Source organism: Sitophilus oryzae, unplaced genomic scaffold (genome assembly GCF_002938485.1).
Source record: "Sitophilus oryzae breed Bouriz unplaced genomic scaffold, Soryzae_2.0 scaffold_172_pilon_pilon, whole genome shotgun sequence".
Lineage (NCBI taxonomy): Eukaryota > Metazoa > Arthropoda > Insecta > Coleoptera > Curculionidae > Sitophilus > Sitophilus oryzae.
The window spans coordinates 8,175,138-8,200,664 of NW_022146424.1; the positions used below are offsets into that span (position 1 = coordinate 8,175,138).

At 32.3% G+C, this 25,527-nt stretch overlaps 1 protein-coding gene across 1 annotated transcript in view; it reads left to right on the forward strand.

The window, feature by feature from the left end:
- The window catches only part of LOC115881483 (anaphase-promoting complex subunit 1), a 44,149-nt gene that overhangs the window by 2,558 nt on the left and 16,064 nt on the right, over positions 1–25,527 (forward strand). Inside the window, exons 8-19 of the mRNA XM_030898975.1 lie at positions 3,842–4,211; positions 5,400–5,551; positions 8,361–8,509; positions 8,611–8,883; positions 11,318–11,913; positions 18,630–18,808; positions 18,859–19,009; positions 19,949–20,097; positions 20,217–20,369; positions 22,812–23,050; positions 24,130–24,270; positions 24,323–24,504. Of these exons, the coding sequence (XP_030754835.1) occupies positions 3,842–4,211; positions 5,400–5,551; positions 8,361–8,509; positions 8,611–8,883; positions 11,318–11,913; positions 18,630–18,808; positions 18,859–19,009; positions 19,949–20,097; positions 20,217–20,369; positions 22,812–23,050; positions 24,130–24,270; positions 24,323–24,504 (2,734 nt within the window). The remainder of the gene's footprint in view (positions 1–3,841; positions 4,212–5,399; positions 5,552–8,360; positions 8,510–8,610; positions 8,884–11,317; positions 11,914–18,629; positions 18,809–18,858; positions 19,010–19,948; positions 20,098–20,216; positions 20,370–22,811; positions 23,051–24,129; positions 24,271–24,322; positions 24,505–25,527) is intronic.

Sequence of the window (25,527 nt, forward strand, 5' to 3'; positions counted from 1 at the left end):
TTGAATTAAAAAATATATCTTTTTGCTTAAATTGCAATCTTGGGAACAGTTAAATATTGTCCTGTACATTAATTTCATATAATAAACTGCACAATCTTAGATTAAGAATAAAAATAGATACACAGAATATACTAACGAAAAAGAAGCCCAAGTCCCTTGTAATAAATCGGTTCCATTTTTGTAACGCCATCTCTCGACATAGCTGACATTATAGGTTAGCCAAAGGGGTGCGGGGCCGGGGGGAATTGTAAAATGCACTTTTTTATTTTAATTATTTTTATTCGCTATTTGCAATTTTATTTTTAAAACATATTATGTGAAACAATCACATAATATGTCTTAAAAATAAAATTACAAACGGAAACAAAAGGAATTAAATAATCTGAAGTTTATTGATAAAAAAGTTAGGCTATGCAAATTCAGTATACTCTGTTTTTTTCTCAGGTAAGATTTCGACAGACGATGACAGAAAAAAAGCAGATGACTTCCATACCAATCCATTTATTTCACCAAAAAAAATTTCTAATATTTTTTAAGTTAACTATGGATGGGTTTATAAATAAATACGTCATGCGTCGTCTCTTGTTGTTTTTAACCAGTTTTATTGGTTTATTTCAAAAATGACAGATCATATTTAAATATTATTGGTTTGACGCAACGATGAACGACAAACGGACGCCTATGCGTATGAACTCGACAAATAACACCCGAGAGCAAATTGTTACCATGGCACCAAACAGTGCCGTGGCCATATTTTTTTCCTAACTTAGCTAGTTGAAGGGATATTTATATTTTTGATAAATGTTTTGACTACGCCTATGATGTAGGCGGTGGCATCATACTAATTAATTACGAAAAAAACGTATTAAAATGTTAACAAAAGGTACAAAACTAGTATCGACGTATAGCACACATCAAGTACATATAATATCAGAAAAATAATTATCGAATTCAATAAGAAAACTTAAGAAAACGCTAAAAAGGTGGAGCGGACTGTTTATTTACCTATGAAACATAACTCCTGGCTCTTTCTCGTCACTGCTGCTTTTACATTTGAAAGCTCAACAACTAATCAGCATTGTAATAAAGTTTATACAAAGTTCACTACCCACGAACTATTAAAAATTGCTAAAATTGTCGCTGGTGACCAACTGATGACTCATTGTTTGCCACCAAAAGAAAAGGCGTCTAAGGTCACAAATTCTGCTGCAGCCCGTATAGGGGCGTTACATGTCCTTATATTCTTTAGTCTTTGTGTCAAACTCTTGCCAAATTATAGGTTATAATTTTGTGTCAAATTATGTCAAATAGAAATGATAAATATGTTGCGTTTTGCATTTTGGACTGTGTCGTTGCTTGTGTTTCGTGTTTTTAAAAATTAAGTGGAGGAAAACTCGAGGGAAAATTAAGTGTTGACCCAGACCATAGTTTACAGTTAATATTCGGTGCACAGAGAGCACACCTCTAGAGACACAATTTGCCAGAGACTATCGCCAGAAAGTTGTATTAGCCACAAACAAAGATACCATCTCGTATATGGTACCAAAAAACTGGAGTATCTGTAAAATAACATTACACGTTAGTTAAATAATACATTTTAGTACTGCAGAAAAAAAAAGAATAAAGTTAATTAACCAAGATTAGATTTTTTCAGTTTTATACAATTTTTTTTTACAATATTTTGAAGTAATCATTTGTCACTCAAAATTTAAATATATTAATTATGCATTCCAATTGTACCAACTTATTTCTTTGTAAAATAAAATAAACTACTTTGAAATTAAAATGACAGACACATCAATCACAGTCAAGGATTTTGTCGTTCGACAGACTATAGTGGGAACTATCGAATGAATACTATCGAAACATTCGATAGTTGCAATTCATTTGAATAATTCGATAGCTAGTAAGAAAACATTCGTTGAAAACTATTCGAATAAAAATTATCGAACAGATGCGTCATCTGCCTTGAAATATTGTATTCTAGTAATTTAGCAGCAAAAACCATTCATTTATAAAATTCATTTATTCGTCAGGATTGACTATAATAAAATATTAACTGGATTCTAGTTGTCGCCCGGCGACGTAGGTTTCTTTCCGAGAAACCCGACAGCGAGCGGTCGGTGGCAATGCTATGAAAGAAGCCGGCATCTTTGATTTTTTGCAGAGTCAGATAAATATAAGGACACATTATTTTTTTTATTGGGGTGCTAGTATTTATACAGAAAATACAAGAGCGCTGTTGCCATATGTTGGTATTAGTTGATATTAGCAAAGAATATTATTGTTTGGCTTTAGTTAGTTAGGGATAGTATGTCTTTAGTGTTTATATTTTGCATTTTTTTATTAATATTCTGTTGTTACACTGCAATAATACTTGTTATTTTCGATGTAGGAAAATGATTTGTTGTATTAACAACAAAATTTAAAATCATTTAATATAAACATTTTTTTAAGTAGTAGCAAAATATAAACAACAAGTTAGATGTCAAAATTATTTATATTATTAGGTACTTTATATTACTATTTAAAAATAATATTTCCTTTTACTGGCATTTACTTTAAAAAATAAATGAAATATTTCTTCGTAAAAAACTACATGTAAGAGAATTAGCATAAACAAAATACAAACATCGTTAACTTTTTTTTTAAATTGGCACGTGTAAAACTTTCAATTTAATTTTCTGACCCCATAGTTTGAGTTCGATAACCATTTACTTAACCACATTACTTAAAAATGATTATTAAGTTCAACTAATTCATATTATTAAAATACAAATATATATTTTTAAAATTAATTGTAAGGTAAGTTTATTTTATCTCTCTTAAAAATTGCTACTTCTCAAAATTTCCCATTAAAAAATAGACCATATACCATATAAAATTAAATAATTGAAAGATCGGGCTACGGAAAGTCACACAAATTTTCGGAAAAATTTTGACCACCTGCACACGCACACAATCGTCAGTTAAAAAAACTACTATTTTAGTATTTTAAATATTTTAATAAACGCAAAAATAGCACAGTATTTATAAGGCAAAGTTATAAAAATTTGGAAGAACTAATAATGCACTGACGTACATCAAACGAATACTAAATTTCATTTATCAAAAGCATTCGATAGTAGTGGCTCAACGATAACCATTTAGTCGCACGGCGAGGCTGTCATATATGCTTTAGTATACAAATGAATGAATGATTTTATTCGAATAAAACCCTTCGATAGTTGAAATCATACATTCAGTAACCATTCGATAGTCTAATTCATTCGATAGTTCCCATCGCTATTAAAAAACACTAATTTTTAATAAAGGAGCCTTGGAAAAATAGATTTGATTGTCTAATATTTTTCGTGTCTTGTCCTGTCCAGTTAAAAGATGCCCACATCGTATTTTCAATCATATCTCATTTTTTTTAAATAGAACAGGGGTAGCTCATTAGCATATTTGGAAAATACATATTTTTACGAATGATTTGGTACCACACACTTGGTATTTCGAGTCAAAATGTCGTTATGAACCGCATGTTACAATTTCAAATCAACCATATGCGAAAATGTCAAAAGTTGACGTGTGATACGTCATTTTATTCAGGGTCATGTCATCTTCTGTCGAATAAAGTAAAAAGATACTGATGGTGCCATTTAAAAATAAAAAGTTTTAGTCACTTCCGGTGAAACAGGAAGTAATCGAAAACAATTGAGTACGCTAATCGATCCTAATTTATGTCATATAGTAACATACTAAATCTCGTTTTTTTATGTGAAAAAATAAAAAAAAAGTTATGGGGGTGAGCCGCTTTTGAGACGCACCCGGTATATCTGAGTATACTTTGTTTCAGTCGTTGCCAATCTCCAGCTGTTGTAGAGAGTCCATGGCTGGGACCCGCATCAAACAAAGCTTATCTGGAAAAAGATTATTCGCACCCAAAATCTTTTTTTAACTGTTCCAAATACATGTCTCATCTAAAATCGACCCCGAATATATGTTTCGAATATATTTGGAGCGACGCTTATTCTTTTAAAGACAATTTTACCGCCGGACCCGCTACATCTGTCTTCCTATCGAAGGATTTTATAGGCCAGTGGTATTTGTGTTATATATTGCCATCAAGATTTCAACTGTCAGTTGTTAAAGTTGACTTTACAGACACAAATATTAGTTTTGGATTGGTGACAAGTATCAGCGCCAAAGATGCGATTAATATTCCAGTAAGAGTTGTTTGATTTTTATTATGTTGGTAGTTTTAGGGTAGAGGAGTAGATTATCTGACAAACGGGTCTGAAGCAGCGAAAAGGATGCAAGCAAAAAAAGCAATGTTGTCAAGTTTAATAATACAAAAGCAAAATTCCTCGATGTTGCCTATAGATTTAATATTTTTTTTTATTCCAACATACATAATTATTATATTTATGCTAGGTATTTTATTAACGTATATTTGATATCAATTAAACTTTTAGTTACGTAAACGAGGGCGCGATTTTTAAATTTATTGTTGCCAACCATGGACATATTCGGCGCTGGGCTGACTAACTGGAATTTAAATTTCGCGCTGGGTATTCAGGTGGTAGCTCTGCTTTAAAAAATGTCAAGTTGTCACTTTTATTTATTTATTTCCTGACATTGTCATTTGTTTTGACAGTTTAGTTTTGTATTACGAGTTCTTGGTTTAAATAAATAGTGTTGTGATACTTTAAGCTTAAAAATGTTTACCAGCAGACCTGGCAGTTGAACATTGTTCTTTTTAGAACCTTTTTTAGTGCGAAGGGTAACTTAATAGGAAGATAGCTTAATAGCCGTAAAAAACTAATCGCAACTTTATTAGAATATTTTAAACGGGAAAGCGGTAGTAATGGCCCTTTATGTCACTTAAGTGGTGTTAAGAAGGTGAGTTTTGTTGATGTAAATAACAACTGTTTATATATATATTTATAATTAATTTATTTTTGTTTCCTAAAATATTTTGATTAAAAGAAAATATGTAAAGGTGGGCAACTCTCTGCCGATCAAGCCTAATCACATGACTAAAAGTTTATTTGATATGAACTACCGTATGATCGAATAAAAACGGCGTCAGCGATGGCTATGAAATGAAGATCGCTGTCATTTTATATGTCAAATTATATGGGAAATGTCCTCGATTGTCATCAATATGTTTCAGATCCGTTTTTCAGATATATCTGACTACATCTACACAGATCATATTTTTGTATCCACTGTCCAGATATTTTTTGTTTGCTTCAATGCATTACATTTTTATTTATCTACCATAAAGAAATTTGTTATTTAAAAATAATTATCTTGGGTATGGTTTTGGAATATAAAGAATGACTCTTCGTTGTTTTGTGTAATAAAATATTGCTTTCAGTTATGTATAATACGCTTGTTATATTTTTTAGCATCTGGATATGTTAGCCATCTTGGAACATACTGGAAATGTAACATTATACTCGGGTCTAACCGTTGTTGGAAAATTGCATATTGGCGGTACTTTATTACAGCATACACCATCTCCTTGTATAAGAAGACATATGAGATCTCCTTTTCCTAGGTAGAATATTGGTTTTTAATATAGTCTGTTTAGTTTTTTTTATAGTCTGTTTAGTCTTTTTTTATATAAATAATTTTAATGACTTAAGTGTGGCCGGCCGTAGCGCAAACAGTAGTGTGTCGATCTGCGGTGCGAGAGATGGGATGGTACTGAGTTCGATCCCCAGCTAGTATGGTTGCTTAATTTATTTAAATAAAAATATTGATTTATCTAAATAGAGCGACCAGCGAGCCGCCACCTCAAGGAAGGCAATGGCAAACCACCTTGAGTATATTTGCTTTGTACAGCCTTTCAAATAGTGCCGTTCGGATTCGGCGATAAACTGTAGGTCCCGTGTACTTGTGAAACACTGATGACACACGTTCCAAGTACATGCGAGAGGTAACCGACGCACAGAGGGCAATTAAACCAAACTAGGTTGACACAGGCAACTTTTTAAAAGATAAGGTTTGATATCAAAATATTATAGAGCCCTATATATCACACCCTATATACATAAAATATATCTAATTTAAAGATAAAAATTAGAACCCAATGTATGTAGAAAATTAAATATTTCATCCTATCTGAAAATCACATTCATCACTTGATATCGCGCTAAATACACGCATCAAACAAAGTAAATAAATTTTCATAGTAGGCTTTGGAAAACAATTTTTCGAGCGCTGTCAAACAAAAGATTTGTTCGGGTTCTTGTTATTACCGATTCTGAACCGTCCTAGAACTCTGCAGCGCATGCGCAAATGAAATAATATCTTCATATTTCCTTCTGCGCATACGCATCACAGTTCTAGGACGGTTCAGAATCGGTAATAAGAGAAACCCGAATTAAGCTATAGTATTGACATTTCATAGCATTGCAGTTTAATTTGCTGTTTTATATTTTATATTTGTATTAGCAAGTGTTAGTGATTATATTCTTAGCTGCTAAGGTAAGTGGCAAAAATTTATTTTATTTTGTTTAGGAGAAAAAAACTTACAGAGTACCCCAAAGTACCATAATAAAAGCAGCATTTTTAAATGTATTATTTCCTTCTGATTATAAATCTGAGCCTGCTTTGTTGCGATTTTTTGCGATAAAGGGTGTTTTCATGGATTTTTGTGAACTCTGTAAGTAAATATACCCACACATATATGTAAAACCGTTAAACGAACTCCATGGGTGTCATCTATTTTGCATATTTTTGAATTTAAAAATGTTTTTAAATCGAAAGAATATTCATCTAATTAAAAGATTATGTTGTCAAAAAACAGCATCTGTCGAATACAGGGTGGGTCAACGAAAAGTTTACACCTCGATTTTCTAGCCTTAGATGTTTTTTTGTAATAAATCCTCGGACTCGTCGATTTTTATTTCCCGGGGGAAAGATTTTTCTCATATAATGAACATTACCACTTTCATCCCCTCGCGGGGGTGTGCTCCAACCCCATTATCTTAAATGGGAATAGGGGCCGAGTGGCACCTCATTTAGAAGGTAGTAAAATTCTCTTTTCATTTCCAAAGTTTGAAATATCTGTCATTTTCCAAAACGAAATGCCGTCATGCCAAAATTTCCAGAATTTTCCTTTTCGATTTTTGGACTTTTAAAAAGTCAGCAAAGTGAATGTTTGTTATTAAAAATCACTATTTAATCCATTCTATGGATTGTATTGATTTTGTGACAAATAATTTTATATGGATGGAATATTTCGTAGCGAAAAAATGAGAGTAAAAGTGCTTTCTTTCCAAGTTTTTGATGCTAAAACTTGAAGTTAGAAAACGCCAAGAATCGCAATAACTTAATAGGTATATCTTTAAAGATTGATTTTAAAAAGCTGTTAATTCATAAAATGATAGAAATAGCAATGCTTTAAAGCTTAAAAATGCTACGTAACTGCTGCTTTTATGACGGAAAATATCGAAAGACACGTCAACTTTGTTTGAGGGGGGGACACATTTTGAGACAAAAAGTATGCAATGTTGACGTATTTTTGGATATTGCCGAAAAATTCTTGCCCACCCTATAATGCCTTACGGTATGTTTTCGACGGGCCACTCCGTATTTTTTTATGTAAGGTTAGATAAATTACAATATTTTCTATAAAAATAAAATATTAGATATTAATAAGCAATTTTGAAATCATCAAGGAACATAGTATCGTATATTATGTGCCCTAATATGGGATTACACCCTGTATATTATACTAATCGTTCGTTTTGAGTACTAGTTAGGAATAATAATATTTAGTTGTAAACAAAAAAAGCAATATATATATATAATATAATATTATATATTATTATATAATATATAATCTTAAACCTTGTGACGCGCGACTAATAAGTTTATTCTAAAACAAATGTCAACCTGGTTCAGTCATCCAGCCCACTGTGCGACGGCGACGCTCTGTTTAGGGTATGGCACTGTAAGAAGAAGAATGACTTAAAAGTCATTCGATTTTAAGTCATATTTCGAAAGCTGACTTAAGACTTAAAATTTAAGTCATTTTCAAGATGATTTGTGATTTAAGTTGTTATTTCGAAATAGAAGATGACTTACGTCATTAAAAAAAGCAGATTTAAATTGTTTTAATTTTAGAAATGACTTTAGACATTGATAACCTGACCTAACATCTAAGTCTTTATAAAACTGACTTGTTACAGCTCTGCTGTCTATCCTGTTCTGTCTGATGTGAGATGACAGTGATAGGTGTTGTCTGTCGTTTGAAAATGTAAAAGTAGAGTGTATTTTCTGTCATTTTTGGAATGTGGCCTGTCGAAATGGTCCGCCTTCTCGCTAGACAGGCTTTATAATACATTTTGTCGTTTTAGACGTAGCAGTCTTCTTCCACTGTCTAAACAACCAGAACCAATATTCGACGAACACTTATTATCTCCTGTGTTGCCATCTGCAGCACAACCTAATTTGAACTTCTTACCCCCTGCTGGAAACCCGACACCATTAAAATATAGTTTTCAAGGTAAATAATTTCATTAAATTTATTCAGATATCTCAAATTTCGTGATGCCGTATTTTTCTATTGTACGATATTTAAGTAAATTTATAATTGTTGTATTTCAGGGGTTGAAAAAAAGGCCACTTTAGTAGGCCTTTCTGACGAAGTAGAGAATCGCATAACTTTGAAATATTCCGACGGAACATTCTATAGAGTTACTGTACCCATTCTAACGCACTCAGAACTGGTGGAGCATTGTTTAGTTGCGCTAAGACAGTGCCTACCTAGAGATGCAGCCTTAGTAGTCGTCTGTAGATGGTATGCGACGAGAAACGCTATTGGCAATACTGACTTAGATACTAAACAAGAATGGGAAATGTTTAGCGGATTATTATTAGGTGAGAGTTACATATTATTTTATAGGCTTGGTGCATTTCAGTTGATTTCAACAAATTCCGACCGCAGCGCTTCAACGTCAGAAATCAAAAATTTTCAGTATGTATTTCACGCCATTTTACCATCGCCGTTTTATCAAGCACCAGTTTATATAGCAGTAATTATTAATTAGTATAGGCTTGTTGTATTTCAGTTGATTTCAACAAATTCCGACCGCAGCGCTTCAACGGCAAAAATCAGATATTATCCCTAACTATTCCACGCCGCCGGTGGCGCCGTCATGTTGATCGCGTTAAAATAATATTGAAATTGTGGTTTTGTCATAATATTTAAGTATTTTAGTATTTTGCTAGTGCCCAGAGACTATAAAACACTTAGTACGAGGTTTGTGTAACGCTGTTTCGGGTAGTAAAAAATAACCAAAAACTTACCAAACCTAGCATCATTATCACCGACCAAAGATGCAGCTCGCTTTCACTCCTTTTGTACATACAGTCATATACAGCTATGAATGAAAAATCACCTCTGGATTGGGAATGGAAAAATACAAAGAATGGGTTGATGCCCATTGCTACTTCCCAAGATGCAGCTCCCCAAGAATTATTAAATCTGATTTCATGTAAGTGTGCCAAAGGTTGTAATACATCTAGTAGTTGCCGCAAAGCAGGTTTGCGTTGCGGTAATGTGTGCACTTAGTCAGGGCAAATCATGTTCGAATAGTTTGGAGGTGGCAAAATTAGACGAATTTACGAGGACAATTTTCCTCTCGATAAAGATCAACGAAAAGAATATTCTCCACCTTATGAACCAGATCCGGAATATGATACAGATGTGGAAGACATTCAGGAAGATTATATTGAACAGCCAGTAACATAAAAAAAACGAAGGAACTCTGATGAACCTTCCACCTCAACAGAAACCTAAGTTGACGACATGTGGATTAGGCCTATTGGAAATGGGAAGACCACTCAAAAAAAAAACGGGCCGGGCACTTTACCCCAAGGCAGCTCCCTGAGAGACAAGGCGGTTAAACTTTTTTTTTCACCAGTCGCGCAACAATAAAAATTTATTCCGTTATTTGCGGTCTTCCATTATGACCGCGACAGCAGGCTACTGCCAACCAGTGGCAAACAAGTTTTTAGGCTTTATGTCTCGGGGGTGCCGCTCAAGGTGGTAAGGAAACAAGTACAGTTAACCCCGGATATACAGAACACGTACATTATATCAAACTTTAATTTTGTTTTCGTAAAATTCGAAACTTTGGGTAGTCGCACGAAAAAAACGCATACAGCTTTCTTCTTTAATTTTGGTCTCTACATATTTTGCAATAAAGTTGATAGAAATCGAGTTATTGACAAATAATGAAAAATAAACCGAATTTTAGCCAATTTTTCCAAGATGGCGGCTAAATCCGGGCTTTACAGGGAGTGCAAATTTACTACGTGCTTCTCGATACTAAACTAAACAAAATAAAACTTATTCCAGCCTGTCCAGATTTGCTCCCGCCATCAATGCAATTGCTGACTGGCCTAATAATATTTAAGTATTTTATTTTTTTGCTAGTACAGTTATTGAGACTATAAAACACTCAGGTACGAGGTTTGTGTGATGTAACGCTGTTTCGGGTTGTAAAAAATAAGTGAAAAAGAATTTGAAATATGCGTCATGTTATGTTGTGACAATTTCAAATATTAATACAATTGCCGAAAAAATGTTAACGCGTAAAGGAGAGCGTATTTAGAGCGTTGTTGGGTGAAATAACATTCAATAACTCAATTTTCCCGCCGGATATTCAACTCCCCGAAACAACATTTTATAGCTTCATAGTTTCTCATACCGACTTGATCAAAAGCAAAAATGGATTCAAGCAGTTCGACGAAACAAGTGAGTAAACAAAGTGCTCGTTACACGATCATAAAATTAAATAGACATATACTACGAGAGGATAAAATATAATTTGTAATATTAATGGTATACTTTTTTTAATCAACTAGTGATTAAATGTTTTATGAACATCTAAAATTATAATTATGTACCTTTAAAAAATTTCGTTATTGCCCCAATTATGCGCCACTAGCAAAACCGGTGATTAAAACTATGCTCGTTACCGTAGTTGAACTCATCTAAAAAGTTTTTTTAACTGGAATAAGAAATTACAATACAAGTTATCGATCTTCTGAAGATATCAAAATATTTACTTTTTTAATTTAATTTTTAAAATTTTCACAAATTATACTTCCTAACATTTTTAGAATTAATAATAAATAAACTTTTCGTATACTAGTTATTTAAACCCGTGTATTTATATATCCTAGTTGTTTACGATATTCTCCGATGATGGTAGTACCGGCGCAGAATGCACCAAGCATATATAACTGATTTATAATTTTTATCGTGAATTATTAATTCAGAAATACAGTTAAAGATTTATTTTAGAATTGCTGGGTTATGAAGAAGACCATATCTTCGAGAAACCAGAAACTCCCGCTTCCGCTGTCAAAAAACCGAAAACTACGCCATCTTGTTCGGACGATGATTGGCTGTTCTTGTCCAAAAGTGATCATAAAGATATCACAGACAGTTTATCTCATATCCTGAAACTACCATTGGGCATCACTAATGACAGTTCAGTTGATAATGAAGTACCTAAAATTACAATTAATCCGAAGTCCGTTTTATTCCCTTACATCCGTTACATCCATTTCTCTTTGCACCTCTTATACGAAGATTTTAAACTGAATTTGCTGTTTAACGATATTTTGTTACCATTGGCGAAGTTTTTGTCAAAAATCTGCAATGATCTAGGTCTAGTGGATTTTGTTACGCATTACTGGAAAGATTTTCCGAAAATGGTAGTGTTTACCAAACCTGTCATAGATGAAAATGTTGGAAAATCAATAAACATGTGGCAAGGCCTTAGCGATAAGCCGATTAGCGTCATGAGCTATATTTGCCACTTATTGCAGAAACGTAGTCTGAGTCCTTATCCGTATTTTGCCAATGTTAATAGTAGATCACGAGATATAGTACAGGTAAGTTTTAAATATAGTATTGGTCAAATTTTTACATATATTTGATATCAATTAAACTTTTAGTTATGTAATCGAGGGCGCGATTTTTAAATTTATTTGTTGCCAACCTTGGAGATATTCGGCGCCGGGCTGACTAACAGGAATTTAAATTTAGCGCTGGGGATTCAGGTAGTAGCTCTGCTGTAAAAAATGTCAGGTTGCCGTATTTATTTAGTTTCTAGCATTGTCATTCGTTTTGACACTTTAGTTTTGTATTACGAGTTATTGGTTTAAATAAGTAGTGTTGTCATACTTTAAGCTTAAAAATGTTTACTAGCAGACTAGTGATGACGCTTTGGAACAGGATCTGTTATTTTCGAAACAGGTTTGTTTTGGAACTGGCTTGGAACAGGTTTATGTGCTATCCTATACCAGTTCCAGTTCCAACTGTTCCAGCTGTTTCAAAACACTGCAACTTAAATTAAATACTTAAAGAAATAAATTCTTGGAATTGTTTAAATTATGTTATCTACTATATTTGTGATACTAATAGATTCTTAATAGTGTATTTTTCAAAATTAGATAATTATATATTATATTGCATTTGGCAACATCGCCATTACGTTTTTTTGATGGTAAGACATTCTCTTCGCCTATTCTGCTTACATTAAAAAAAAACTCTGCGCTAAAAAATGTATATAGTCAAAGGAACCGGTTGATCCTTATCTACATGATAGATGTGTCTGTCATTTTATAATTTTTTAAGTAGTTTATTTATATTTAAATAAAAGAAATAAGTTGGCTTTCTGTATTTTTAGCAGGAATTATTATATTTAAAATTTATACTGACAAGTTTATTTGAATTTTTAAAAATATTGTGAAAAATCTGTATAAAACTGCGAAAACCGTAATCAGAGTTATTTAATTTATGTACTAAACAGTATGTGTTAATACAAAACAAGAACAAGACACCACATACCTCAAGAAAACATAAAAAAGAACTATTTACTTGCACCAGCTTTATGAAACTTCCAGCATTTATGATTATACTTATCAATATAACTTACGTACAAATACAAATTTGTAATATTCCGCAGGAATAAATAAAACAACATAAATAAAACAAACTATTTTATTATTAATAACACTTAGCAAATTTTATAGGTATCTTAAAGGTTGATCAATTAACTTTAATCTTAATTTTCTAAACCAGTACCTTTGGCATTACTAAAATCCATTATTTACGTATCGTGTGATATTTTACAGCTACTCCAGTTTTTAGTATGTGTTTAGTATGGTCCTTCTACCATATTCGAGATGCACTTGTCTACGACGAGATGGTATACGAACTTTAATGATAACTTTATTGGTGTATAAGACTTTTTGCCTGGGCAGCGTGTATTAATCATAAACTGTGCTCTGGGTCTACAGTTAATTTTCACTCGATTTTTCCTCCAATTGACTTCAAAAGACACAAAACCCACGTAATAACACGAATCAAAATACATCATGCAAAAACTGACAACAGTTGACACAAAATTATAACCTCTAATTTGGCAAGACTTTGACAAGCATCAAAAATCCAAAGGCGAGTTCATACGCATCGGCGTCCGTTTGTCGTTTATCGTTCCGTCAAACCAATAAAATTGCAATACGATCTGTCATTTTTGAAATAAACCAATAAAACTGGTTAAAAACAACAAGAGACGATGCATGACGGATGTATATTTAAACCCATCCATAGTTAACTTAAAAATTATTAGAAACTTTTTTTAGTAAAATAAATAGATTGGTATTGGACGTCATCTGCTTTTCTTCTGTCATCGTCTGTCGAAATCTTACCTGAGAAAAAAAAAACAGAGTATACATACCGACCTTTGAATAAGAAGACTAAGGAAGGAGCATAATGCTATCCATGTATTCATGAATGGTGGGCGGAAAAAGCACCATAAAAGCACTCTAGGGTGGGGATCCTTGACAGTTCTGTTTGACGATTCATTTGACACATTTGAATTTGATTTGAAATTTTGTGGATTTGTCAGTCTTTACGGAGCTTATTTTATGTTACTTATTATTTATTCTACTACTGATAGTTGTATAAAGGTAGTAAATGTAGATGGAAATTGTGGCAGAACTTAAATTAACAGTGACATTATCGCGATTTATCGAAAAAAACTCTAAAATAGTTGGTTGTGTAGCGTGCGGTAGATCTCGGAAAAAATTGAGTGAAATAATGGAACAACTTTTCGCTAGTAAGTGACTATATAATATACATACATGTAGTAAACCGATCATTTATGAAATTCACTTAAATTAACTAAATTATATATTTTCTTGCATTTTAGCTTTTATTCACTACTTGTCAAAGATCAGATGTCAAAGAATTTTGATACGTTAATTTGACTTACCTGCTTCAGTAGCGTATCGGATGTTTGTGTTAATAAATACTTATTATAACTTATCTATTTTATTAATGAATTACATATTTTCAGAAACAGGTTTGTTTTGGAACTGGCTTGGAACAGGTTTATGTGCTATCCTATACCAGTTCCAGTTCCAACTGTTCAACTGTTTCAAAACACTGCAACTTAAATTAAATACTTAAAGAAATAAATTCTTGGAATTGTTTAAATTATATTACCTACTATATTTGTGATACTAATAGATTCTTAATAGTGTTTTTTTCAAAATTAGATAATTATATATTATATTGCATTTGGCAACATCATATTTACGTTTTTTCGATGGTAAGAAATTCTCTTCGCCTATTCTGTTTACATTAAAAAAAAAACTCTGCGCAAAAAATGTATACCGACAAAGAACCGCTTGTTTTTATTATCTAGGAAAGTAAATTGTTTTTATTTTATATATGTATTTTACTATTTTACATATATAAAATAGTAAATATTAGAAATTATTTTCTTTCTGTATTTTTAAATATTGATTTCCTATTTAAAATTTATAATAAAAATTTAGTTGAATTTTAATTAAATATATCAAATATCGGCAACGCTGCGAAAACCGTCACCCTTGTTTTTTTACGTCTATGTACTATATTAGTGCACTCGCACTCAATCTCGATAATATAACGCCAAGCGACCGCGTCGCTAAAGCGATATACTACCTCGTTTCTCAACTGAAACTAGTTCTTTTTACTTAACTGTTCCAAGTCCCAAACAGTTCCATATCCTTAACTGTTCCAAGCGCTAAACTGTTCCAAGCCGTAAACTGTTTCAAGTCCCAACCTGAACAGTTTGAGACTTGGAACAGTTTGCGACCTGGAACAGTTTAGGGCTTGGAACAGTTTAGCGCTTGGAACAGTTAGGGACTTGGAACTGTTTGAGACTTGAAACAGTTTGCGACCTGGAACAGTTTAGGGCATGGAACAGTTAGGAACTTGGAACTGTTTGAAACAGTTAAGTAAAAAGAACTGGTTTGAGTTGATAATCGAGGTCGTATATCGGTTTCGCTCAATGTTTCGCTAGTCTAGCCAAGTCTAGCGCACGCGACCGTTCAGGTGTTATCTGTTATCGGGATACAGGGGCGTAAAAAACAAGTGTGGCTGTTGCCGTTATTTAAAATATTTAATTAAAATTCAACTAAATTCTTATTATAAATTTTAAATTTATATATTTTTTTTAAATATTTTATTTTTTTAATGTAAACAGAAACAGAATAGGTAAGAAACATTTTTTATTATAAAAAAATGCTGGCGATGTTGCCAAATGCAATATAATTATCGCATTATAGTTTTTTTTGAAGAATACAGTGTAAGAACAGTCGGTTATTGTTTTGTATTATAAATATAGTAGATATTAAAAAAAATTAAGCTCTTCCAAAAATTTACTCTTTAAGTATATAACAAAATTATAAATCTATATTTATTCATTAGTGCTTATACAGGGGAGGTCTTAAATAAGTGCACATATTTTTAGGGGTTGTATATTTCGATTCTCATGAGTTTTTTTCGAGAAAACATGTTTTTGAAAAGTTTATATTTTTCGAAAATTTGATAGTTTTTTTTAAATTTTTAGTTAAAAAACATTATATCTTGGTAATATAGCAACATAGATAGTAGATTAAATTTAGAGAAAACAGAAAAATCCCCAGTAGTTCTCATTATTTAAGCAAAAAATATTCTTTTATATAAATTTAAAAAGAAAAATAGCAACCGAATCAGATTGACGCAAGTACGGTATTAGTTTTCGTTTTGGAACAGTTTGGAACTGGAACAGGTTTCTTGGAACAGGTATCTTTTGCAACTGGAACAGCTTGTACCTGTTATTAAAAAATCGCTGTTCCGGCCATGACTATAGCAGACCTTGCAGTCGAACATTGTTCTTTTTAGAACCTCTTTTAATGCGAAGTGTACAAGATAGCTTAATAGCCGTAAAAAGATATTAGAATATTTTGAACGGGAAAGCGGTAGTAATGACCCTTTATGTTCTTTAAGTGCTGTTAAGAAGGTGAGTTTTGTTGATGTAAATAATAACTGTTTATATATTTATAATTAATTTATTTTTGTTTCCTGAAATATTTTGATTAAAAGAAAATGTATAAAAGTGGACAAAGCAGTGCCGGTTAAGCTTAATCGCGTGACTAAAAGTTTATTTGGTATGAAGTGTGTTATACTAAGGTAGACACTGCTTTTCGGTTTCTAATATATTTTGATTTTTAAGATTTTAAATCATATTTAACATTTTCGTTCTTACCAATACTTTCGAATAAATAATTAAAACTAGATTTTCAATGAATTCATTGTAGTTTAAGTAGTTGATTTTGTTGTTTTGACGTATGTATTCCGCCGTATTGGGAAAAGTTACGCGATGAAAGCTATACAGACAGATCAGTGACTGTGTCGGTTCATTTCACGGAGGAATAAGAAAGCGGAGTCGCTACTACACGTATTTCTGTAGGATAAAAACAGTCCCACTTCGTTGTTTGGGCGGGGCCAAAAGCGTACCCTTTGGACAGGACCTGATTAAGTAAAACTTCAAATAATAAAAACAAACAATAATGAAAATTTGTCTTGAGCTAATGTAAAATCATTGTGTAATATTAATCGTGTGTATCGCAATGAACAAATTACTTGGCATTACTACACCAAACTTAAAATAGGCATAAAATACTAATTAATGTTCATCCGTTAATTCGGTCATTACGGACCACACTGTTTATCTAACCTGTGAAATGTTACGCGGGTGAGTTTCTTCGAGTCGATACCTTTCCTGCTCCTACAATTGCGTACAGCACACAACACCATGGTTTTAAATGTTTTTGTAATAGAAAACACTCAAATTATCGATGAAAAACATTAAATTTCGAGAAAAATGCACAAATTACAAAAAGTACCACAATCTAAGATGGCGGACGGCTAGGTGAACCTCTTTTTGCAACAGCTGTAGCATCTCCCCTCTCTTATTCCTCCGTGGTTCATTTCAACGGGTAAGACAACGATAGAGATACCTTAATGGAAATTCAAACGCGCTAAAAAGAGACAATGGGTGGGCTGATGTATTTCTTCCCAGCGGTATTGCGGATTTTCTATAAAAAAATAAAATCAACCGAGATAGCATTTCCAATAGTATTTTAGCATTGGTTTGATCATCAATATACCCAGTGCGTCTCAAAAGTGGCTCACCCCCCATAACTTTTTTATTTTTTCAGATAAAACAACGATATTTGGTATGTTAGTATATGACATAAATTGGGATTGATTGACGTATTCAATTGTTTTCGGTCACTTCCGGTTTTACCGGATATGACTACAACTTTTGATTTTTAAATGGCACCCTCGGTATTTTTTTACTTTATTCGATAGGAAATGACACTCGGAATCGAATGACATATCATATATCAATTTTTGACATAGTCACTCAAAAGCAAATTCTAAATTTCAATCTAGAGTGGCTGTGTTAAAAACACTAATTTTTAATCAGGGAGCCGTGGAAAAATATATTTGTTTGTCTAATGTTTTAGTGTCTTGTCCTGGCCGGTTAAAAGATGCCCAAATCGTATTTTTAATCATATCTCAATTTTTTCAAATGGGACGAGGGTGGCTCATTAGCATATTTGGAAAAAGCATTTTTTATGAATAATTTGATACCACACACTTGGTATTTTGAGTCAAATTGTCGTTATGAACCGCATGGTACAATTTCAAATAAACCCATAAATGTCAAAAGTTGACATATGATATGTCATTCGATTCAGAGTGTCATTTTCTATCGAATAAGGTAAAAATATACTGAGGGTGCCATTTAAAAATCAAAAGTTGTAGTCATTCGCGGTGAAACCGGAAGTGCACAAAAACAATTGAATACGTCAATCAATCCCAATTTATGTCATATACTAACAAACAAAATATCTTTGTTTTGTCTGAAAAAATAAAAAAGTTATAGGAGTGAGCCACTTTTGAGACGCACCCGGTATTACATAACAATTAATTAGTAATTTTGCTACAATTATAAAACCATACCCCAGCTTTCTTTGGCGCCGTTTTTTTTTCGATCATACGGTACTCTACAAAATTTTTAATATTGTATTGGTGTACGCGCTTAACTCAGTTATTATTTCTAAGTCGTTTATCTTTAATTATGCCTACCGTAAATAGGAACCGGCAACTCTGCATTTCTTTATATCTCTGTCTAGCAACTGGTTATAATTAGAGGACTTTATCTTTGTTTTTCCTATTTCGACCACCAATGGCAATATGACCAATCGGTATATTCTTTTAGCTCTGTGGACTGTTATCAGAACTGAATCATTCTTGTGATGCTGACATTTCTAAGGACTGTTTTACGCAAAACCAAGCGGGAGTACAGCAAGAAAATGTGAATGAAAAAAGTGTTTTGGTGGACGATAAAGCAATAGAACAAGTAGTACTGACTATGGTCGACATGAACATTACCAAAAGGTTTTAAAAACATTATTTTTAGTTTTATTTTCTAAATACAAGTTTCATAGGTACCTCGAAACATTGCCCATAGGAATAAGCTTTTTGCTCTACACTGCTTTATGGAAATGTCGAGAAAATCCGCCATCAGATTGGCCTGTCGATGCTTACCGATTGTTGTGGAGAGATGATTTGGTATCACAAGCACAGGAAATTGAAATGGTATGTATAGTCTGTCTGTGGAGAGAATATATGATTTAGACAGATGACATCTGTCACAGATGTCACCTGTCATAGTTGTGCCTCTGGTTGTTTTCTATAGTTTTGTCTATGTATGTATGTATAGTTTTGTTAGGTTGTTTATTCTAAAGCTCAAATATAAATAAAAACAGATAATTGAGTATAATTGAGCAGGGTTTATATTATACAGAGTGGTCCGAACTGTATTCCGGAAACTTCGGCAGCATATTCTGCAGATAAAAATAAGTAAAAAAGTTAGCATAAATATATTTACTAAAATGGTTAGTTTCGAAGATACAGGGTGTAGAAGTTTCATATTTATTTGGATTTTTTCCAAATAATTTGTGAAGTAACTAACGTCAATATTTGGATAAAAATTGGTGTCGTAGAGTTTTTGAAACATCTGTAGAGTTTCAGAATCATGTAGAGTTTCAGAAACATTTTTTACGTAAAAAGTCACGAGAATGTATATTTTTTCATTCAGTAGTTTTATCCAAGTATGGACGAACAGTTATTACTCTTCAAAACAGTTAAAACACATGTAGGTGGCGCCCCTTACAAAAAGGAGTCATATTGACATAAAAATCAAATTTCTCATGCCAAAAAACCTCCAAACACCAATTTTCATCCAAAAATTGACGTTGCTTCAGAAATTATTTGGTAAAAATCGAAATAAAAATGAAACATCTACACCCTGTACTTCCGAAAGTAAACATTTTAGGACATACATTTATAAGAACTTTATTACTTATTTTTATCTTCAGAATATGCTGCCGAAGTTTCTGAGATTCAGTTCAGATCACCCTGTATAATGAAGTAAGAATTTGAAATATTATCAGCAATGTCCTACAGTTGGTTGCATTAAGATTCAGATATGCATTTTTTGGCGAATTTGCTATGTACCGTGTTTTTTTTTCACAGGAAAAAAATAAACTCTCAGATGAGAAAGTTAATACAGTTTTTCAACTGCAAGAATCCATGCCCAATACAAAACAGGAAATCGCGGACTTGGATGGTATGGAGGACATTGATTGCAGCCTAACCAAAATGAGATTTAGTGATGACATAAGGTTAGTTTTCTCTTATCTGTTTCTTCCCTCGTTAGATATATAGTCTCGACTACTAAGATTATTGAAATTTTATAGATTTCATTTTGGAATGTTCTTCATTTTATTAATAATGAATCTAGGGTACTGGAAGCGCGCAAAATGCTAGCAAGTTCAAAACCGGTACCAATAACTTTGATACAGAGACCCGATGTTTCCGATCACGATTTTATTGAAGAACAGGAAAAGCATTTGTTTGGAATTTGCATTAGAACAATGGCTTTACCAGTAGGAAGGTAAGTTTTTTATAATTTTTTTTAAACGTCACAAAACTATTAATTTTTGCGACATGATTGACAATATAAAAATGTCATTTTAGCACCTAGACATAAAAGAAAAGCACCTTTACGCCTAAACACAAAAGAAAAAAAATATATAATGAAACTGACATGAAGTGTCAAATTCAACGAGTGTAACCATAGTTTCGCCTGATATATAATTACTTTATAGTACAATTCTTTTAAAAGTTCCTCAATATGGCCGACCTAGTTACGAAAATTGGTAATTTTTTTTTAATGAAAAATAAGTTGGCGTTACCAAATTCAGAAATTGATTTACTATTTGGTTAACAATAACATTTTTCAGGATTGTCAAGTTGACGTTAAAATTAGGTTATTAGGTGGTTGTCATAAATAAAAACATAGATTATTGAAATTATTTAATAAATAAAGGTATTTTACCGCAGATCCGAAGAGATTTTACTTAAAGGTATTTTATAAACTTTCTCAGTGAGAATATTAACATCCCTGTTACTTATATTTCAGTTAAAGGGACGTAAGAATTATAGAAGTGAATTTTTGTTTTCATGTTTTGACGATATCTGAGAGTTCCTAGAATTATCAAGATTATTGAATAATTATATTTGTTTAATAACTGAAATTAATAGAAGACTTGGAAAGAGGATGATGCGTTTCATGTTATAGTTGATAGATCACCCCATTTCTCTTAATTTGTTTTTATTTCAGTACAGTTAATCACAAATTGAATTGATGTGTGCAAAAACAGCTATATATTTTCAAACATCTTATTTAAATAGTTCTTTTATATACTGTTAAACTGTATCAACTACAAAGTCTTTAGCAAAAAAAGTTACAAGGTAATAAATTTTGTAGATATAATTTATGAAAATTTATATATAAAGATTAGAACGCAACCCTCTGAGGGAAAAAGAAATACTCAAAAACTCATTAAATATACTTTATTAAAAATAACAACATACAAAAACATCCATGCAAACTTTAATAATCAGAACATTATCCACATTATATACCTTTATTAAATTTGTGTTCACACTTCTGTCAGGAAAGCCATAAATGTTTGTTTAAATATTAACTTATTTTAAATTGCCAGAAACACATCAGAATATGTCACAACCACAACTATAGGTTTGGAATCAGTACTAAATTCTATACCTAGTAAGTGATGCATCAACTATCAAGTATAGGATAAAAAGAATTTTTATATATTAATTATTAATATAGAGTGTACTATACAATGTCCTTCTGCTTATTTATGAAATGACTTTCCGTTCAAATGTGAAGAATACCAGTAAAATAAAACATAATTTTTGGTTTGGTTTGGTGTTTGATATTCTAACTACATCTATTACACATCTTAAGTGCTTTTAGTAAGTAACTGTATTTTTTATTATTCTTTGTGTATCCTGTAAAGTAAAAAAATATATATTTCAAGAAATATAAAAACAATGCAATAGATATCAAACAGATTCATAAAAACTACTTACAATTATTGTACATATTATATATTTCAAGTGTTATTTGATCTTTGGTCCCATTACCAACATTACCTTATTTAGGTCTTCTCTAATAACTCAACTTTTAAACCTGTTTTAAACCTTCTTTATATTTTAAAACTGATTTACAACAATCTGTAATGCCCGCGCTGTTTCCTGAAATATAAGTTTTAATCTATTTATTATCATATACATATTACAAACCTGAAAATTACTGATACGAGGAAACTTCTCACAATAATTAGAGACCTTTTTACAAACATCTGGACTAATTTATTTTCACGAATTTGTGGACGAGTCAATGTTTTCTAATACGTTTTTAAGTGTTTTACACATTTTGAATATCTTCCAGCCTATTCCTCAGTTCTTGATCGGTGAAAAGATTATTTATAGCTATATAATTAGTACTGCAGGCTGCAGGTTAAATAAAAGAACAGGGTCAAGTAGAATTTGTGAATAAAAACTCAAAAAATAATATTTAGAAAAAGGAACCGTAAACGTCAATGTCAGCCAAGTGTCAGAGTTCAATTGGATTTACCACAGATTATCAATTTGAACGATTTGAACTACAGTCGCTTCCAGTCTAGAGATTTTCGTTTAAGCCTCCCATACTGAAGTCCGCCATATTGGGAAGTTTTAAATGAATACAAGTATACATGGTGTTACTTTTAAATCATCTTATTGTAGTATTTGCAACGTTTGAAATTGTTTAAAAATTATTTCTGAAGTCAGAAAAAAATAGCATGTTCTATTCAGAGTAAAAATTACTTTTTGTGCCTAGCCTGTAATGCTGAACTCGCTAACGGTCAGCCTCGCCACAAAAAGCATAATTTCCTAATAAAACAATATACTATTTTTATCTTAACTCTTTGGCGGCTATTACATGATCCTAAATTGTAATGTTTGATCATTTTCAAATTTCAAGGGGAATGATTACGTTAAGAACCACAACACCCATAATAACAGAACCACTGGCAACGCCGACCTTGTGTCTGACGGGCAAAGCGCTGCCTAGAGGCAACACTGTAGAGCTAAATCACATAGATACACCAGCTAATATGAACCTATGGCCTTTATTTCACAATGGCGTGGCAAATGGTCTTAGAATCACAACAGGTGCTGAAAACATCGATTGTACTTGGATCATTTTTAATAAACCTAAAGGTAGGTTTAGTCATTTTATACTTTTTTGGAAAAAAAACAGGGAATATACGGTAATCGCAAAACATTTTCCGATACACGTCATCAATCATATCGAAATTGACACTGAAGCATATAAACCTGACTAAATGAGATTTTGGCAAAAATGTTTAAATCTTTTTGTATAATTTAAGATAACGAGCAGATTCTTCATTTTACTTTATGGAGAAAATGATTCTAACAGATATTTTATTTAGATTAAAGCTGCAAAAATCAGTTTAAACCGAATTTTATTATCGCTATGTTGGTCAGATTGTGCCGCGTTCAGCAAGGTTGTCGTTTATTATTTGACAATTATCATAATGTCAGTCATTATTTTGTGTAATATCGTGTTGTTGAATCTTTGTGAGCAATTCTCGTTTTTTTGCCTATTTTCATAGTCTTTTTTTTTTAAATTGCACTTTTAACACAAACACTTCTTTTAAGAACTAAATTTTCGAGTTTTTGTATTGCATTTCTTGAAATTGTGTTGAAAATATGCCGAAGCATTTAAACAGTCGAAGCATAAAACTTGTAGCTTCCCTGATAAAACAATTTGAACGAAAACGTGACAATAAAGGTCCTTTATTACCCTTGGCTGCAGTCAGAGAAGTAAGTTTGATTGATAAGCACATTATACCACTTTTAAAGTTAATTTTTATTAAATTCTGTGATTATTAGTTTGTGCATTAATAGCACCCTCTTTACTTGTTATTACCACTTATAGCGTTGTAAGATGTACATACATCAATAAATAAATAACCCCATAATAACGCTTATAATAATCTTCATAATGGACTAGTTTTTGCCAATATGTAATAAGTAAAATAAGCTATAAAACAAATAAATCAATTAATCACTAAAATATTGGTTATTAAATTAAAAATAAAACGTAAAACTCTTTAAACTTTAAATAATGATATAATAAATGTTTGACAATTTTAAATTAAGATTTATCTCATAAATCCATCACAATCTGGCAGCGCTGTCGCCATCGCTTATCACTCAAAGTTGGTCACGTGCATCGGAAATTGTTTTGCGATTACCATATCTTTTTATTTTAGGTTGCGCCGAACCGCAAATGGAACACGCTGGTTTCCTGATGGCCTTAGGTTTAAATGGGCATTTAAGCAACTTGGCAGTATTGAACAAGTTCGTTTATTTTTCTAAGCAGCACGAAATGACGAGCGTGGGCATACTACTGGGTTTGATTTGGATTAATTTTAACCTGATATTAAACTAACAGAATCTTTTTAGGTCTGGCGGCAGCTTTCAGAGGTACTCGCAATCAGAGCCTAACAAAGATTCTGGCTATTCATGTGGAAGCTTTACTTCCTCCAACTTCCATGGAGTTCGATGTATCGCAGAATATTCAGGTTGCGGGACTATTGGGAATTGGTTTGGTTTATCAGGGAAGCGCTCACAGGCATATAACAGAAGTAAATATGTTTTTTTATTCGCAAGTGTCACTATTATCACAGACTAGGTATCCTATAAGTATACAGATAAAAATCTTGTCCCTAATTCGTGGTACGAAAATTGTTTTTTATGACGATGTGCAAACGAGTAAAATTTCCTGTGCGCAAAAATAAACTCGCACAATAAACAGCGTAATAGAGAGATATCTCTAAACTGAATAGCGTGCATGGACGTTAATAAGGCCAGGTGTTATTTCCTTTACGTGAGGTGGTATTAACTCTCTTCATTTATAGTTATCGGATCTGAAAGAATTCTGTTCCCGTCGCGTCCGCTATTTAAACTTAACCTAACTTTGAATTTAAAACTTTGAAATTGTTGTGTTTACTAGGTATTTTAAAACTAAAGGGCTAAAGTGCTTATTTCCAGTGCTTTATTGTTCAACGTCTGCCAGTGGGTTTAGGGCAACAAGCAACAAATTCTCTTAGAAGGGCTAAGTCGTCATCTGCTGTAAACCTAAGCCTCTTTATAGGTGTTTTAATATTGGAAGAGGTGGAATCCATATTTTGGGCCATATTTATTTAATTAAAACTAATCCCAGCTACTTAAATATCAAATTACCTAATAAAACTAAAGTAATAATTCAAAACAATTCAAACATAACTTAAAATAAAAGATCTCGCCGGCCGGCCCCGGTTGTCAAATACCCGCACATGCCCATTTAAGCAATTTTTAAACGTTATTTAGAAATAGCGCTTGGTGTAATTGATCCGCAAATTACGTCAGGCGGTAACGTTATTAGCGGGTATTGCGTTAAAAATTGACTCGCGCATATCGTAACCATGATAAGGTACGCGTAAATACTGCATGACGATATTCGGTTTTCCGATATCTCTCTAATAACTGCGCCAGTCAGGCGTTGTGCACAATTTTAGAGGCCATAAGTGGGCGTGCTATGTGCGCAAACTACTAACCTAACTAGTGCCCGATTCCGAAAACTGGAACCACGAAAAACAATAAAGAAAAAAGAAAGTTTATAATCTGTG